Source organism: Haliotis rufescens, unplaced genomic scaffold, assembly GCF_023055435.1.
Source record: "Haliotis rufescens isolate VD_foot unplaced genomic scaffold, xgHalRufe1.0.p SCAF_12, whole genome shotgun sequence".
NCBI classification, from domain to species: domain Eukaryota; kingdom Metazoa; phylum Mollusca; class Gastropoda; order Lepetellida; family Haliotidae; genus Haliotis; species Haliotis rufescens.
This window is the reverse complement of record NW_025963802.1, coordinates 39,794,512-39,812,437: the sequence shown is the minus strand read 5'-3', so window position 1 is coordinate 39,812,437 and position 17,926 is coordinate 39,794,512. Positions and strand designations below refer to the sequence as shown.

Below are 17,926 nucleotides of genomic sequence, written 5' to 3'. Positions count from 1 at the left end.
AGGATCCTGGTATGCCTAAGGGAGGCAATAAATGTTGCTTTGATGACCAATTCAAAATTCTGCAGCTATCCATTAAAATCTCATCAAACAAGCATTTCAACAAATAGTTTTCATGTCTTCTTAGCATCAATAAAACAAGGCACTTTTGGGTAAGACAAAAATATTTTTTTGTACCATGGTCGACTTGGTATCATTAAAAGATGTTAATTATAATGAGATTAAAGAAAAATGCTGACTAGAGTTGGGTTTGAGGTTAATATCATTATTAGAGTCAGTAATGCTTGAGAAGTCGTCAAATTCTTCTGGGTCTGAAGATTGATCTTCTCTGGTGTCCGACCTCTGCCTTGGATCTGCAAACATCGTCAGCGGGTGGGGTATTTGTGTCCAGGTCAGGCAAGGTCATGTCATCATCAAAATCCTCCTCCTTCAACTCAACACTGACTTCATTCTGAAGGAGAATTATATACATGACTAATTCACAAGATACAAGTGTAATATTGTTGTACTTGATGTTACTACTGCTGATAGGACACTTATATAAGGGACTGTGCTCAACAGGTGTTCCTACGCAAGTCACATAGGCCGTAAGTATCAGACTAAGTTGGTTATGAACATGTCTACCCTAAATTTTGCACAAGTACAAAAAAAATGTACCGTTATGAATATTTCGACCCCTTACTAATTCTTGATATTTTATATATTTAGAGGAAAACAAGGGAAATTTCATTTGATTGAAAAGGCATTTTCAAAATAAATTATTTGTTATGTTTATCACAAAGTCATAAATACAGCGTTAGAAATTGGCACTAGTCCTGTAGTCCTTACCAAACTGCCCAATAGTAAAGGCATCCTAAGGACTAGTAGAAATTGGCCAATTTTAAGGGTTTTGCTATATGTTGTCATTATAAGGACTAGTGGATAAAAACTGTTATTCCTAACCCTGAAATAATATGATATGATTATAAAGTTATCAATAATAGAAAACTTTTCTTTTCTTCATATCTGAACACCATTTAAATCCTCTCAAATGTTTCTTTACCATATTGGTAAATATTGACAACATATGGCCTGAATATCAGTTGAGTGTATTTATCATGCCCAGTTTTGTCAAGCAAGATCAGCCATTTAAAGATACAATTAACTGGCTGTAATAATAATAATAATAATAATGAGGATGATGATGATGATGATGATAATAATGATGATGATGATAATAATATTAATGTTTTGCTGTATTTGTTAAGTTGTCTTTCTGACAAATATTAATAAGGTCTACATTTAATTTCATCAGAGACCATAAAATAGAATTTTTTTTATAAAAACCAGTATAGATGCTCTTGATAGGCTAGCTTGGTCTATTTCAGCTCAACATGATATTTTGCAGACTTTTGTGTAAAACAAATTTATGGGTAATGATTCATTTCATAGACTCTAGATCTCTTTGTCAATCAATGCATAGAGTGACAAGTCTATGCATGGCATAATGACAGGTGTTAAAAAGGATCGAAGGAATAAGCCTGTTGGGTCCTGTTATAAACCTCAGTGATCGGATGCTGTTGTTCTCAGACGCGGTTATTTCTTGTTAGGAAAATCAAGTGAAAGTACCTGTAACTGCAAACCAGATATTGAAACAGTATTCCTTATAGAGCTCTAGTGATACAGTAAATAAACTATGTACAGCTGTATATATCCACACCATCATATAACTACAACCCTGAAATGCATTCATTAAAATTCATTAAAAATAGTAACCTTGAGCTTCATCATATTAGCTCTCTCATGCTTGGGTCAAAACAACCCAATCTGAACAGCCTCGCCACATACAGCTAGGGGCCTTGCTTGGCAGGCTGTGCAGAAATCTATAAATAGCTCTCCCAGCTGGGAAAGTAGGTCAGTCATATCACCCATTAATTTGCTCAGTGGCAGCATGTAAGCCTCCATAGCTCAGTGGTTAGAGCACTGGTCTTGTAAACCAGGGGTCGGGAGTTCGATCCTCCCTGGGGGCTGGCTGGTCTGTTTTTGAAAAAATGTTTTTTTAAATACTTTTTTGGCTAGGCAATTATATTTTAAACAGGTTTCTTGGTAAATTTGCTAAAAAGCAGAGGAAACAAATATTTTTCCTAAAACCTTGAAAAATTATATTTTGAAAAACACAAAAAGAAATAGTTTATAAATTCTATCACAGCATTTTATTTTTTGTTTCCTTTTAAAAAATTAGGGTGCTGGTTGGCTTTGATCAATGTTAAAGAAAACAAATAGGACTTATCTTACCAAGTCTATTTACGAGTGTGATCAGTTACTCCCCAGGAATACAAGGTTTCCAGTTGAGATATAAGATCTCTATCGCTGCTGATCTCTCTGGATACAAGCCCTGTGGGGATTCCAGGTTAGAATGGGTTCCCCATACAACCTGTGCTGTGTGTAAGAGGCGATGTAATGGATTTGGTGGTCGGACTTGGTGACTTTGCTGATTAGTGATTACTAGTCGTCATATCCCAACGTTTTCTCATAATTATTAATATCATTCACTGAATTGTCTGATCCAGACTCGATAATTTTCATGGGCCGTTGTCATATAGTTTGAATATTTGGAAATGTGGTGTTAAACCACCAAAAAACAAACATATACTATACCAGAGACCATAAAATAGATTTTATTTTGACTTCCACTTGTGACGCCCATGAAATATTCCTTCATTTCTCACTGAGTAAAACCTCAACTTATTAAACATATGATATTGGCTAATTAGAGAATAACCAGCTCGCAAACTTGAATTGGAGATGATCTGTCCTGAGTTATTGAACTTTGAACCTTTAGACCTTGGTGAGTACTGTTCACATAGGAAAGCTCCTTCCCAGTGCGTGACACCTTCTTGACACTATCATTATACTCTCAGTAACAGCAGTGTGGGCGTGGACATTATAAGAATCGTGAAATTTGGCCTCTAACCCCAATGTAGTAACGTTCATACTTTGTGTTTATGTCTTTGGGAATGCCATCATATTTCATTTTGAAGAGGTTTACGACTGACCATGTTTTCCAGGTGAATTTACTTTGTTGTTTGTATAATCAGATTGGGTCGAGATTGCAGACAAACGGAAAATCAACCAACTACCCCCTTACATTCTTACTATATCTATTACCTGATTGTTTTAACAAAACAGGAATTCAAATTTACAAAGAAAGTTATTTAGCAGCAGTAAGAGTATTCGGTGTCACAACAGTCGTCACTTGTTTGTAAACATAATGGTCATTCAGTTGCGAGTTCAACTCCAAGCATGGTTGTGGCCACCTATCACAGTGGGGAGTTTTGACTGGTGGCAGTGATAGTAGAGGGAGCTCCGCGAATGGGCTATTGCTGTGAGGAGCATGATCACATAGGATCACATAGGATCACATAGGATCACATAGGATCACAAGGGACATAATCAATATTTCTGTTTTTAACAAAAGTTTGCAGATTTCAAACATTTTATCTTCTCAGTTTAGCCTGCTGAAAACTGACGACAAAATGTTGTTTTGTTTCTGAAGATGAAAAACAAATAGTCTGAAGATATATATATGTGAAATATATGTGAACAGACCAATCAGATATGTGATACTCATACAGGTTTACCTTCTAAACATCAAATTTTCTGTAAATATGAAAAAAATGTTTCTCATGTTTTAATAAATCTCACCTCTTTAACAATGTGAGAAAAGTTGGAAACACAAAGTCGGTTGCTTGTGCTGCTTGGAGGAATGGCGTCTTGTGGCTGGAATGTGAAAAACAATAAAACCAACAATAGTCCTCAAACATGTTTGTTTGTTTTGTTTGTTTGGTGTTTAACGCCACACTCAGCAATATTCCAGCTATATGACGGCAGTCTGTAAATAATCGAGTCTGGACCAGACAATCCAGTGATTGATGTCATGAGCATCGATCCACACATTTGGGATACGATGACATGCATCAACAAAGTCAGCGAGCCTGACCACCTGATCCTGTTAGTTGCCTCTTACGACAAGCATAGTCGCCTTTTATGGCAAGCATGGGTTGCTGAAGACCTATTCTACCCTGTATCACGGGTCTCCTCAAACATGCGTATTAGTGCACACCAGTTTTTATGATTATACTTCCATAAATGCAAATAATATTGAAGTAACTTCTTAAATACACAGTGCCAGTCTGTAAATACAAGCGACAAAACCCTTTCCATAATCATAAGAAATCTCTGCCAAAAGCAGCGTTGATTTACAATTTCGATAATATCAAGAGCATTTGTTTATGAATCACTATCAAATAGTGATGACACCAGGTGTTCACAATGCTTCAACTGCACCTATGTACCTATCTTTCTTCATGGTATGGGTGTTGGGGTAGCCTCGTGTTAAAGCATTCGCTTGTCACGTCAGTACATGGGTACAATGTGTGAAGCCATTACTGAAGTCCCCTGCTGTGATATTGCTGGAAGCGGCGTAAAACTATAATCACTCACTCCTTCATGGTGTGCTTCTAGAAACTCTCATGCCATGTATGTCAGTAGTGTATTTCATATAAAGTGCAACATATCAATTATTATGTAAGTAATAGTGTCCCGATTAAAAGTTAAATAATTTAAAAAAAAAAAGTTAAATTCTAAATCAGGTGGAAGTTCTTTTGCTGTAATGCCTATATTTCAAGATTAAATAGCAAAAAAAAAGCACTTACTCACCTTTTTTTATTTTTATAATTTTTTTTTATGATTTTATTTCTTTTTGGAGTACACAAACAATATGTTTACTTACTCACTTACTCATCTTACTTATTATTTCGAAACAGAAAAGTTTTAGACGCCAATTTACTTACGTAATATGCGTTGAGTGATTCACGATTGTTACCTAAAACTCACACAAGACACTGTTTGAGGTGTTGTATTGCAATTTCAATAACATCAGACACCAAATATGATATTAAGTGAATACTTGCCCATGTCTATGGTTCCAACATAGGGGACTCCCTCACATAGATTCAGATTCTGTTCATTAACGGGGAGTTGGAGTTGACAAGCTAGTGACAATTTCGAACAAGAATCCCCACAGGGTAGGTACACTTGTGTGTTTGTTGTTTAACGTCACACTCAGCAACATTCCAGCTATAACAGCAGCCCGTAAACAATCGAGTGTGGACTCTGGGCCAGACAATCCAGTAATGATACTGAAACGTAAAGATCCGGGGTAGAATAGGTCTTCAGAAACCCATGCTTCCCGTAAAAGGCGACTATGCTTGTCGTAGGAAGCGACTAATGGGATCAGGTGGTCAGGCTCGCTGACTTGGTTGATGCATGTCATTGATTCCAATTGCGTAGATACTCAAGATGTCAATCACTGGACTGTCTGGTCCAGACTTGATGATTGACAGACCATCATCATATAGCTGGAATATTTCTGAGTGCAATGTTAACAAACAAACACTGAAAAACACAAACAAACAAATAAACAGAAGTAATTGATATTGTGAGCAATGATTCATGTCGTCGGGGTACGATGACATGCAATCAGCCAGGTCACATGACCACCTGATCCATCTGATCACTTCATAAGTCCAGCATGAGTTGGGGACCTACTATAACCTGGAATCCCTACGGGGCAGATATACAATTGTGTACCTGTGGCTTGTATGCATCATTATAATGTTGCTGACGTCGCTGTTGCTCATGCTGTGTCTGTTGTTGTTGTTGTTGCACTGCCTTCAGTCTCAGCTGCTGTTGCAGGCCGCTCAGCTCTGTCTGGAGTGACATGCACTTTGCCTCGAGTTGCGTAGATTGTAATCCCTCCAGTTCTTGGTGTATTCTGGAAAGAGCATGTTGCAACCTGATGATTGGTGAGGTGAGGTGAGGTGAGGTGGCACAACAAAGGACAGTGAATATGATTGGTTCTCCCATGCCTAGCCAACCTGTACTTCTTGTCAAATATCACATCATGGCTGAATGTGAAACTTCAGTATTTTCAGGCAATAACCTCTTTACTTTGAATTTTATTTCCAAACACTGTAGTTGTATCATAACGTGTATTGTCATATGACCCTACCACCAATTTATACATATCATCACAGTTTTTATAGATTTTTTTACTTTTTGGCATAAGGCCTATTTCCCCTCCCCGGCCTAATGACCCGGGGGAAAGAGGCCAGAGGGGTAGTAGGCCAGGGGGGACTAGGCCTAGACCCTTATTTTTTCTCTTCTTCATATTTATTCCTTCAAGATTTTATTGGGACAGAGGTGTCCAAGTAGACCAAGCTGGGTAAATTCTGTGTATGTGTAGAGTTGCATCTTTTATGATCACGAGTTTGACTTCCAGCCACAGGGTCCATAGGTTCAAATCCATGATATGGTCTCCAGGTAAATCAGCACCATACCCTTTCTCATGGGTTTCACCAACGGTGTAAACATAACTTCTGATTTTCCTCCCACATTAAGCTCCCAAGCCATCATGTTACAGAAATACTCCACTGTGTTAAATCAAACAAAATCTCACTACTTGCATCTGATGATTTATTAAATCTTCATTGACACTTTGATTGCCAGCCCAGGAAGACGAATCTTAGCGATTACTGCAGGAAGTATGTCGTGCAACAAGTAGTGTTGGGTGCAGGCCATAAATGGCAGAGGAAGAAAGTCATGTTGAGCTTCTTCCCACAAAATTTTGACTACTGAACTTTTTAGTTTTACTTTTCCCATTGTGAATACAATTGTTACAGAACAAACTTAATGTATTCAGTCCAAAGAACACTGCTTGCTATATTATCTTGAACCAAAATACAAGAAATGACATACATCCACGGCCTGTTACATCTTTCATGTTCAAATACGTTTCAGATTTTTTATCAAGAGTGACTGAAAGACTGAAAGAGATGGGTTTAATGAAGTTTTGAACAGTATTCCAGCTATACTACGGTGTGTCAGCTTGATGTGGGAAGGGGGGTCTAGACAAATCACTGTGATAATCATCATTATCAAAATAATATTCCAAGATATCACAATGAGCAGCCAACTGAGGCCTTTTACAAGTGCAGGCAACAGTGGACACATGAAGGAAGCAATTTAGCAAGGACACTTGGCATATCAAGTTCCATACCTGCGCTTGTAGACCTCTCAGGCTGGTTGGATTTAGTTGAAATAAACTGTAATTTTACTTTGTTTCATTTTGTCACTGTGTCAACTAGAGTAGCTTCCCTTTGATAAAGGGCAATTACTCTAGTGGACAGACCTAGAATGCCAATCACTGACTAAATTATTTTTGTGCTTTTAAAAAATACTTTTAAAACATATAAACTTTGCCTATGGATGTTGAGCTATTGTTTCAGTTGGAACTATATTAAGTGTGGTTACTGTCTAACTGACAAGCTTGCAACATAATATATTAATGTGCACATTCCAGGAACACATAATGTGACAGAGAGGTTATCCCAGATGAGTTTTGGTAAATATCCTGTATTAGGTGCTTGCCAAGGCTCACTAAACCACATTTTGAAAGTCTAATTAATCCTGCAGACTTTCAGCCATGAACACTTTTATACAGTGTATGTTCAGTTAAGCTTACAACTTTGTGTATTGTAAGTCACATTTACAATATAATACCCTGCATCGACATACACTTTAAACTCCTCCCCGTTCAAAGGAAGGCCTGCTACTTGTGACTTCTCCGTCTTAAGTTCTTCAACCAGCTCTTGGGCAGCACTGATCTTTTGCTCAAGCTCTACAAGGAAGAGTTGTAACATTCTTCAATCTGCCAACAAAACCATATCTACTCCTAGCAGAACACAAAGCGCCACACATAAATCCTGAACATCAAGGTAGCATTTGGAAACATTTAGGAATGACATTGATCTCATTGTATTCCACGTCAAAAATACCACCAATACCTGATTGAAAAATTGGTAAGGGAACACTGCATGTTCTTTAAGGGGACTGTTTGTTTGTTTGTTTGTTTGTTTGTTGTTTAACACTGCTCTCAGCACTATTCCAGCTATATGACAACAGTCTGCAAATAATCGAGTCTGGACCAGAAAATCCAGTGATTGACATCATGTCTCAGCATCGATCTACACAAATGGCATATGATGACATGCATCAACCAAGTCAGTGAGCCCGACCACCGGATCCCGTTAGTTGCCTCTTACAACAAGCATGGGTTGTTGATGACCAGTTCTTACCCGGATCCTCATGGGATCTTCACGATGGACACATGTTCTGTATTTCAAACTGAGTCTCATGTTGCAAGCATTTCACCAGATGTATATATGCCCCATGTGTGAAAAACATTCACAATTTACATTCACAGATAGCTGTTTTTCAGACAATGGTTGTGAAAAGTTTATGCAGGCATGCAAAGAAAGTGCTTCCTAGTATAACTTTGTGTGTGACAAATTTTTGCTTCCTTGTCAGAATTCTTGTCACTGGGTATTTTTACAGGCAAAACACAACCTGAGCCAGGAGGATACATTGTATATTCATTAAGGACCTACCTGCCAACTGAACTTTGGTTTGTTCCAAAATGTGATTTGCATGGTGTAGCTCTTCTTCCAGTGTCTGGGCAGCAGACTTTCTAACCTCATACTTTTCCAGTTCTGAGTGGACAGTATACACATCATTGATACAATTACTCATGAGCGTCAAGGCATCCTTTGCCCTAACGTCTAAAAGACAAAGATTTAGGGATTCTAATACTAGCTTCATGATTTACAATGGCCAATAGGGTAGTAGGTAGCTTTTTTTAAAAAACAACCTGCAACTATGTTCATGGTGTTTTGTTGATAAGGTGAAATTAACATTATGTTCAAGATTATTGCACTCATATAGTGACATGCAGGCAGATGATGATGTGAGTGTGGATGCATGTACTAGTCAATTATTTATGGTGGTTTTATTGCTCTAGCCCAAAGCAATACAATTTTCATGTGGACTCTTTGTGTTCTCTCTCTCTGAGTACCACAGAAAAAAGGTGAAACTAGATAACTTTTTTTAGGCTTTAGCAATCCACATGTCGAAGCTCTATTACGAAAAAGGTCTCCTTATACCATACATCATACAAAGCAGGGGTGAGTGAATGAGTGAGTTAAGTTTCATGCCAGTTTGATCGGTTACATCACGGCATGTCAGCTTAATGCTAGAGGAAAACCCACAGTGACGCAGGTCAATGACGTGAACCACTTTGGTGAAAGCCCCTATTATGGGTGTGACCAGTCATCACGTACACAGCAGGAAGTATCACTAACTTGTTGGGATGTGCGGTTTTATCAGTATACCGGTATATTGCAATACAAATTCATCACGATACGTATCGCGATACGTTTTTGGCGTATCGGTTTTTCCCTCATTATTCAAACTGTGACTGACATGTATATGCCATGATGTATAGTCTTACCTTATTAAATCAAAACAAAGACAAAACAAATGCTTCACACTCCTTATTTGATTGTAGATAAAAATAATAGTACAATTTATTAAAATTGGTTCATAATTTTGACCAAATTGTTAACATTGCAGCTTTCATATTAATATTTGTCAAAGGGATATGAAAAAAAGCTTTTATCTTGGTAGAAATTATATCCCAATATATTGCAATAATATTGCAATATGTTTTTGAAATATTGCAATATATCGCAATACACTTTTTGGTCCAATTCCCAACCCTACTAACTTGCTATTACCACCAGTCCGAAATGTTCAATTCTCTCATCACGTAGTTGTTTGGGAGTCTTTACTGTCCTGACATATTGAAGGCAAACACGAACAGTTTATCTCGATGCTTTCTTACTTTCTAATTCATTCCCCACCTTTAGTGAGTTCGTGCACCGGTTCCTCTAGCTGTTCAGCTCGTTCCCGAGCTTCCTTCTCCCTTCTGGCTGAACCTGAGCTGAGCAGGTCGTAGTCCTCGCTGAACAAACTTGCTTCTGTGCTGAACCCAGACATAGCATTCAGCAGCTCAGTCTGAAGCTCCTTCTGTCAATAGTAGAGACTTGGCATTGATGAAAGGGGTGGGGTCTTGTTGCAAGGGCTGGGAACGGGTGGTGTGGGAACGGGTGTTGTGAGATAGGATGTTGTTGGATGGACTAGGCTAGGGTGGTGTGGGATGGACGGCTAGGGTGGTGTGGAATGGGCTGTGGTGGTGTGGGATGGGCTGGGCTAGGGTGGTGTTGGATGGGCTGGGCTAGGGTGGTGTTGGATGGACTGGGCTAGGGTGGTGTTGGATGGACTAGGCTAGGGTGCTGTGGGATGGACGGCTAGGGTGGTGTGGGCTGGGCTAGGGTGGTGTGGGATGGGTTCGGCTAGGGTGTTGGATGGGCTGGGCTAGGGTGGTGTGGGCTAGGGTGGTGTTGGATGGGCTCGGCTAGGGTTTTGGATGGGCTGGGCTAGGGTGGTGTTGGATGGGCTGGGCTAGGGTGGTGTGGGATGGACTGGGCTAGAATGGTGTGGGATGGGCTGGGGTGGAGTGGGATGGGTTCGGCTAGGGTGTGGGATGGGTTGGGCTAGAGTGGTGTTGGATGGGCTGGGCTAGGGTGGTGTGGGCTGGGCTGGGGTGGAGTGGGATGGGTTCGGCTAGGGTGTTGGATGGGCTGGGCTAGGGTGGTTTTGGCTGGGTTGTGTTAGGGTGGTCTGGGCGAGGGTGGTCTGGGCGAGGGTGGTCTGGACGAGGGTGGTGTGGGCTGGGTTGGGTTAGGGTGGTCTGGGCTTGTGTGGTGTTGTATGGGTTATGAATAGTGTCCAGGCTAAGGTGCTGGAGATAGGGTGGTGTAGGATGGGCTGGCCTCGCCTAGGGTGGTGTGGGATGGGTTTGGGGTAGGGTGATCTGGGATAGAGTGATGGTGTGGGATAGGGTGGTGTGGGATGGGTTGGGATGAGATGATGTGGGATGAGATGATGTGGGATGGGCTGGGATAAGGTGATGTGGGATGGGTTGGGTTAGGGTGGTCTGGGCTTGTGTGGTGTTGTATTGGTTATGAATAGGGTCCAAGCTAAGGTGCTGGAGATAGGGTGGTGTAGGATGGGTGGGGATGAGATGATGTGGCATGGACTGGGATAAGGTGGTGTGGGATGGGTTGGGGGTTGGGTTGTGTGGAATGAAATGGTGTTGGATGGTCTGGGATGGGTTTGGATGAGATTGTGTGGGATGGGTTGGGGGTTGGGTGGTGTGGGATGGGCTGGTATAGGGTGGTGGTGGGGATTGGAGAAATGAAACGAATTTACATCTCCTAAGTGTATTTCTAAATAATGGGGTTAATAGAAATGAAAGAAGTCAGTAAGAAGTTACTAATCCATGATGAGTTTAGGATATTACATGTTCTTTGAAAACTCCTGGTCCTCTTGAGGCATGCATCAAAGAGATTCTTTCTTTCAAACAGGTATTGAAATTACAGCTAAAACGACCATGACGTTGTGTGCTGTATTCATCAACAAACTATTTTCGGGATGACAGGGATTTATCTAGGATTCAAAACTTAAAGTGCCCTTGCAGTGGTAGAAACTAAAAGTTTTATTCCACTAGTCTTCATAATGATCACACATAGCAAAGCCCTTAAAAACGGCAAATTTATACTAGTTCTTATGATACTGTAACTATTGGGCAGTTTGGCAAGGACTACAGGAAAAGTTGCAATTTCTAACACTTCCTTGGCAGGCGAATTGGAAAAAAAAAAGAATTTAGTTTTAAATTTGGATTTTTTAAGTTCGTATTTTCTTCATCTTCCTAAGGAAGGGAATCCAGATTCCACCCTTGCCAAACTTGGTTGGAATTTCGGAGTTATATTTTGGCTGGACTAACAAGTGTATGCATAGTCCAATCAAAACGCGTAACAAAATCGACATCCGGGTCGTAAACTGAAGTGCAGCTTTCGGTCAAATGAAGGATTTGCAAAGCATTTGAACCATGAACGAGGCGTCTACAGGTATTTCAAAATCTTTTCATGTTTTTAATCAAGGTGCTCAAGTATTTGATGCACAAGACCTGTTTATTACAATCTAGATCTTGACCATCAATCAGATTGTCTTGACTGGGCACAGGCATTTTGTGTGAAGCAAATGCAAGTGATATGACAGGTGAAATCTAATTGGTCAAAATGCGATACATAGTAGGGACATAACTTGTAATAGCCACTGCTGGCACAATGATTGAGCCCAGAAATTCCAGCCTAGTTTGGCAAGGGTGGAAACTGGACTTTTACAGTCAGTTAACTCCCTTGCCTCAGGAAGATGATTTTCTTAGGAATTTTAACATTTTATTTTTATACTGCATTTAATGCAGTAATGAAGAAGTAAGCATTAAATCCTCTTCCTCCTTACTGATCCTGTTATCAGTGAAGTGCAAGTCACTTCTACAAAGTCATAACATTAGTTATATATACATTAACATGAACTGGGAAAACTTTAATTCACACTTTGAATGATTAGTTGGTTGGTTGGTTTGTTGTTTTACGCCGCACTCAGCAATATTCCAGCTATATGACGGTGGTCTGTAAATTATCGAGTCTGGACCAGACAATCCAGTGATTGATATCATGAGCATCGATCAACGCAATTGGGTATTGATGACATGCTTCAACCAAGTCAGCGTGCCTGACCACCTGATCCCGTTAGTCGCCTCTTACGACAAGCATAGTCGCCTTTTACGACAAGCATGGGTTGCTGAAGACCTATTCTAATCTGGATCTTCAAGGGTCTGTTAGTGAGTAAATGAATCAGATGGTTCACCTCCTGAATAAAATAACACAGTTGGCATGGTCCGAGTTACTAAGCAGAACATTTTCAAACATGGTGGACTTTTTTGCAATTATTGTCAGCGCCTGCAAGTTTCAATGCAATCCAAATACCACAACATTAATACAGTAATTCTATCCTGCAGTATACAGGGTACTGGCCTACTTGATATACTGAAATAAGTTGAAAGAGGCCTTCTTCAAAAACAAAAACATTATTTCATTTTTTGAAATCTTAGAATGTTTACTCATTTTAGGAAAACCCAATAGAGTGAAGAATAGATGAGTGAAAAAATATTGGTTACCCAATGAAAAATGCTATGACCCCATTAAAATAGAAACCTGTGAGTAAAAACTCAATTGCTCAAAAAGTTATCTGGAGATCTCACAGGCTCAGTAACCTACCAACTGTGCTCTGACATGGTCACTCTCCGCTTCCAGGGCCTGCCTCTGCTCCAACAAGATGGCCTGCCTCGACGTGAGGAACGACCGCTTCAGCTCCTCCTGCTTCCAGTGCTGCACCTACGTACGTCGTGCCAGGCAAATCTCAGGGAAGTAACATGCTTGCACATATATATTTATACACATTCAAAAGACTATTGTGACAGCAAGGTTAAAGCTATCACTGGGGGGATGTGTGGCCCAGTCGTCCAATTTGCTGTGCAGAGTTGTGTCCCTTGAGCACGCCAGAAACCTATGGTTGTGGCTTCGAATCTCTGATTATGTTTCTAGGTTTGTCAGCACCATACCTGTGCTCGTGGGTTTCACCAAGGTGGTAAACGTCTAAGACCTGCATCACTTGGGGCTTTCCTCCCACATGAAGCTGACACGCTGTGATATGACTGGAATACTGTTGAATGCGGCGTTAAACGACTCACTCACTCACTAAAACTATCATAGTCCACAGTCAGGAAGGACTTGTGACATCTCCATATGAGCTACCACTTTTATCATTAGATAGGTAACTGTAACAGATTATTTTGGTTGGCTTTAAATGAAAATATAAATTAAATTTCAAATCTGGACTCTGAAGTGTGCTCAGTATTGCTTAGTGCTCCAGATTCTTTTTCCAGTGAGTGAGTGAGTGAGTGAGTGAGTGAGTGAGTGAGTGAGTGAGTGAGTTGGGTTTAACGCCGCTTTTAACAGTATTCTAGTTATATCATGGCATGTCAGCTTAATGTGGGAGGAAAGCCCCAAGTGATGCAGGTCTCAGACGTTACCACATCAATGAAACCCACGAGCACAGGTATGGTGCTGACAAACCTAGAAATATAATTTGGGCGAACCAGGATTCGGACCCACAATCCAGCCATTGAACATGTTGAGTATTTACTAATAATTAATAATTCCTATGGGTAGTTTTTTTTGTAAAAATAATTATGTGTATTTGTACACATACAACACAAAATTAATTGGGTAATGGTGATTTACCCTGCATATTTACACAAATAAGCAGCTTATCAGGAGCTCTGCTTAGTAGCCAATCTCTAAAATGGAAAACAACAAATTATTGTGGACTTTTTTTGCACAGTTCACAGTTTGGTAGCCATTTGGAAGTTCTTTCTTACTCATCACATGATCCTCACTTCCACACCGACAACATCATTTTCTAAGTTCAGTTTTTGAGAGACAACTGGAATGCAGTGATATCTGCAAATGATTGCTACCATTTGATAAGTGAGGAAATGTCAACACACAAGCTGAAAGGACTACACAGTTTCGGCTACTGTAAATTTTGTAAATGCGAAAAATGCGAGTGGTCTTTGTATGCATAGCAGCATTAATGAAACTTCGCATTTGTGTCTCACTTACTCGAATCAGTGAACTGTTCTTGGTTTAATTATTTTATTGCCTTTGAACTTCCTTTAAGCCAGTCAACAGAATAAACATATAAACTGTGTGTTGTTTTTAGGAAAACACTGTTTATTGTTTTTATTGAAATGCTTCACTCACTGCTTAATAAGCGGTGCTATTTGCTGTTTGATTGGATTAAGGTAAGGATATGTATGATTCCACTAGGGATGGGGTGGGGGGAGTCGCATTGATTTTGAGTCACATTTTTGGCTAGGGGTCAGCAGCTGTATTGATTCGGAGACACATATATTTCAACAATTACAGTATTTGCACACAAGCAACTCAAAATGTATTTGGTGATTGTGATTTATTTGGTGGATGTGACACTGATGCACTGTTTCTAGTCTGTCTCACAGTCCCTGAACTATATTAGTTTCCCTTCTCCCAAGCCATTCCTATAATGCTACAGCCCTATATGAAGCAAGGCTAGATTTTCCACAGGTTCCAGAATTTCCATCTTCATGGGGCGCATTTTCAGTTTAAATGGAGCAGACTTATGTTTTATTTATGTATGGGAGCTCATAGGCCCATGTGCATTTCAGTTATACATAGTAACACACAGTTGAGGCAATTTACATTGAAAACAATATTAAAGTATAATATTAGGTCTTTGTACTTAGTAATAGAGCTTCCTTCACATACTCAGCAACATTTCTGAGCATACAGTCATTTTTGCTATTTAAGAGAGTAAAGGTATTAATACATGGATTGTTATAAAATCTTACAGGAATATACATTTGTCTTAATGATTCGTAAAACAGGCAGACAAACACAAAATGGACTTCGTCCTGAGAAGAACCATTGTTACATAGCCGACAAAAGCATTGTGAATAAACACAATGGAGTTGTTTGTTTCTAATAAAATTATATATTTTCAGAGACTAAGCGTTAGTCTACACTGGTACCTTCAGTAATAGTTGTCCTTTAAGTCTCTTGTGTTCATCTTTGGACTCTTCCAGCTCTTCCTCCAAGGAGGACAGTTTCAACTTCACTATAATATACAGAATGAAGTCTCAGGCAGGACTATGATGAATGATATGGTTCCCTAGCCTACAGCTAAACAAAGTAAAGAAAAGTCACAACCCGTCAAAATTGAACTAGCAGATCTGCATGATCTGTGCAGTGGATAACAACAGCAGAGTGGAATGTTTGTTTGTGGGATAGAAAATTGCATTACCGTATTCGATGTAATAACCGCCCAGGGCGCTCTCAAAATTAGAAATAGGGGGCTCTTATTTTATTACTATTATGGTGAAAAAACATAAATTTCGTGGTTTATGCTGACAGCCTGAAATGTTTATGTACGGCAGATATATTTTTCCAGAATTTAATTGCCCATAATGAAGGGTGCTTATAACACAGGAGTGCGTATTGTGCACGAATAAATAAGTCTTGTGTACATTGATCAATCCGAAGGGGTGCTGATTGGGATTGTTCACTAGCCAATATATTAGCAAATATCGCCGTGGGCGCTTATTAGAGCAGGGCGCTTATTACGTCGAATACGGTATATTATATTTGGGGAATATTGTCGACTACAGCGTTTACTAAGAGTCATCAGGAGATGACATATCCCCCTGGTCTGGTGCTATTTGGAAATGGAGTTTGTCTACTTATACCCACTTTGTGTTCACTGCCACTGGATACCTTCAGTTCAGTGAATAAAAAATATAACGCAGGTCAGTACTTTTCAAAATCCCAAATCACCAAAAGGCACCTGTTCAACACTAGACTGAACTATTTCATCCAGAAATATTCAGTGGTTTGGGAGTTCTGCTCGCAAAACGAACACTACCCTCATTGTCAGTCAAGTCCAACTTGTCGTCATGAAAATATATTTAAAAAATGACAAATTATTAAGAGGCACCAGTTTTCCACTAGGCTGATCTACATAGCAAGAATAACACAGTTTTGGAGTTCTGTCCATTTGTTTTCATCATGAAAAATCCCCCCCCCCCCCCCCCCCCCCCCATTTTATACGGGGTTATTTACCAATATTTGTTACAAATAAAATCTTACATAAACGGTCATAAAATGCAGGAAATGGAATTAAGAGCATCTAATTTTTGAAAATTTCTGTAGAGGCGAGGGGGCATGGGCGGGGTCGGTTGCTTCCTGCAAATGCCTAGATGCGCCCGTCTTCGATATTACCGATCTGCTAGACGTTGTCATTGTATGACAAATATATTTGCGACCTCTCCAAATTCCTATCGCCATTTCTAATAATGATGTCAACACAACACTGCAGACTTTACTGACATTCACAAAATAATAATGTTATCCCCGGCTTTGCCTAATTTTCGTAAACTGATTTCAGGATAGTCGACAGGTCCTAAATTTCAGGGAAATGTTTCCCAATGTTATTCATTGTCTGCTTCGAATGTCTATGGTGGTACCTTCTTGTAAATAATTCTTCTTTTCCCGTGCCTTTCTCTCAGAATGGATAATTTGATCAAATAAGTCATGAAGAGTTGCCGTCATGTCTGTGTGCAAAATCCACTTCTTACAGTCGTATTACGCGCCGTAAAATGTTCCAGGTGTAGATAATACTTCCCAAACAACAAATTCTTTCTGTGACTGAATCACACCCCTCTGTTGAATCAAAACAATCTTAATATCGACAAAATTCTTGTTTTAATTTGTATTAAATGTTTCGTAAATTTCGTTAAACTATTGCTGCATTTTGTTATATCTGGTAAAATATGAATTATGATAAAGTTAACACTAGCACCTTAAAATATTATTTTGGCACATATAGACTATAGCATAAGCCATAATAAATATTGTAAATACTATTACATATATGACGCTAGTATTAGTTGTATAAACTTTTTTAAACTACAGAAAAGTACACTTGGCATTTATCGACATAGTTAAATCTAATCATAACACATAATATATAGAGTAAGATCTAGATGGCCTCAGCCTGATAAAATATACTATTTAACTGTTAGGGTGCACGGGTGGTCCAGGCATATAAGGCGCCGCAATTCGCTGTGCACAGTTGCGTCCCTTGGACACGCCAGAAACTTATGATTGTGGGTTTGAATCCCGTTTCGCCCCGATTATGTTTCTCGGTTTGTCAGCACCATACCTGTGCGCGTGGGTTTCACCGAAGCGGTAACGTCTGAGACCTGCATCACTTCGGGCTTTCCTCCCACATTAAGCTGACACGCCGTGATGTAACTGGAATACTGTTAAAAGCGGCGTTAAACCCAACTCACTCACTTACTCTTAAACTGTTAATGAGATACTTGTTCATACACTTGTATCATGAATAAGAAAATATACCTTTTACATTTCTGTGCTTATTGTACATGTGGATATCATTATTGTATGGTCGAAATAAAGTACAATAA

General features: G+C 39.5%; 1 protein-coding gene and 1 non-coding gene across 2 annotated transcripts; one reads left to right on the top strand and one right to left on the bottom strand.

The window, feature by feature from the left end:
* Positions 1-241: 241 nt before the first annotated feature.
* On the bottom strand, positions 242-17,114 carry LOC124150928 (girdin-like). Its single transcript, XM_046523127.2, has 9 exons — positions 16,964-17,114; positions 15,473-15,558; positions 13,119-13,235; positions 9,798-9,963; positions 8,487-8,588; positions 7,615-7,717; positions 5,629-5,812; positions 3,682-3,756; positions 242-448 (listed from the first exon to the last, which is right to left on the bottom strand). Exons 1-9 carry the CDS (start codon positions 17,046-17,048, stop codon positions 293-295), a joined length of 1,074 nt encoding a protein of 357 aa, XP_046379083.2. The 5' UTR covers positions 17,049-17,114; the 3' UTR covers positions 242-292.
* On the top strand, positions 1,934-2,006 carry Trnat-ugu. Its single transcript has one exon. It is a non-coding gene; the product is annotated as a tRNA-Thr (tRNA).
* Positions 17,115-17,926: the final 812 nt, after the last annotated feature.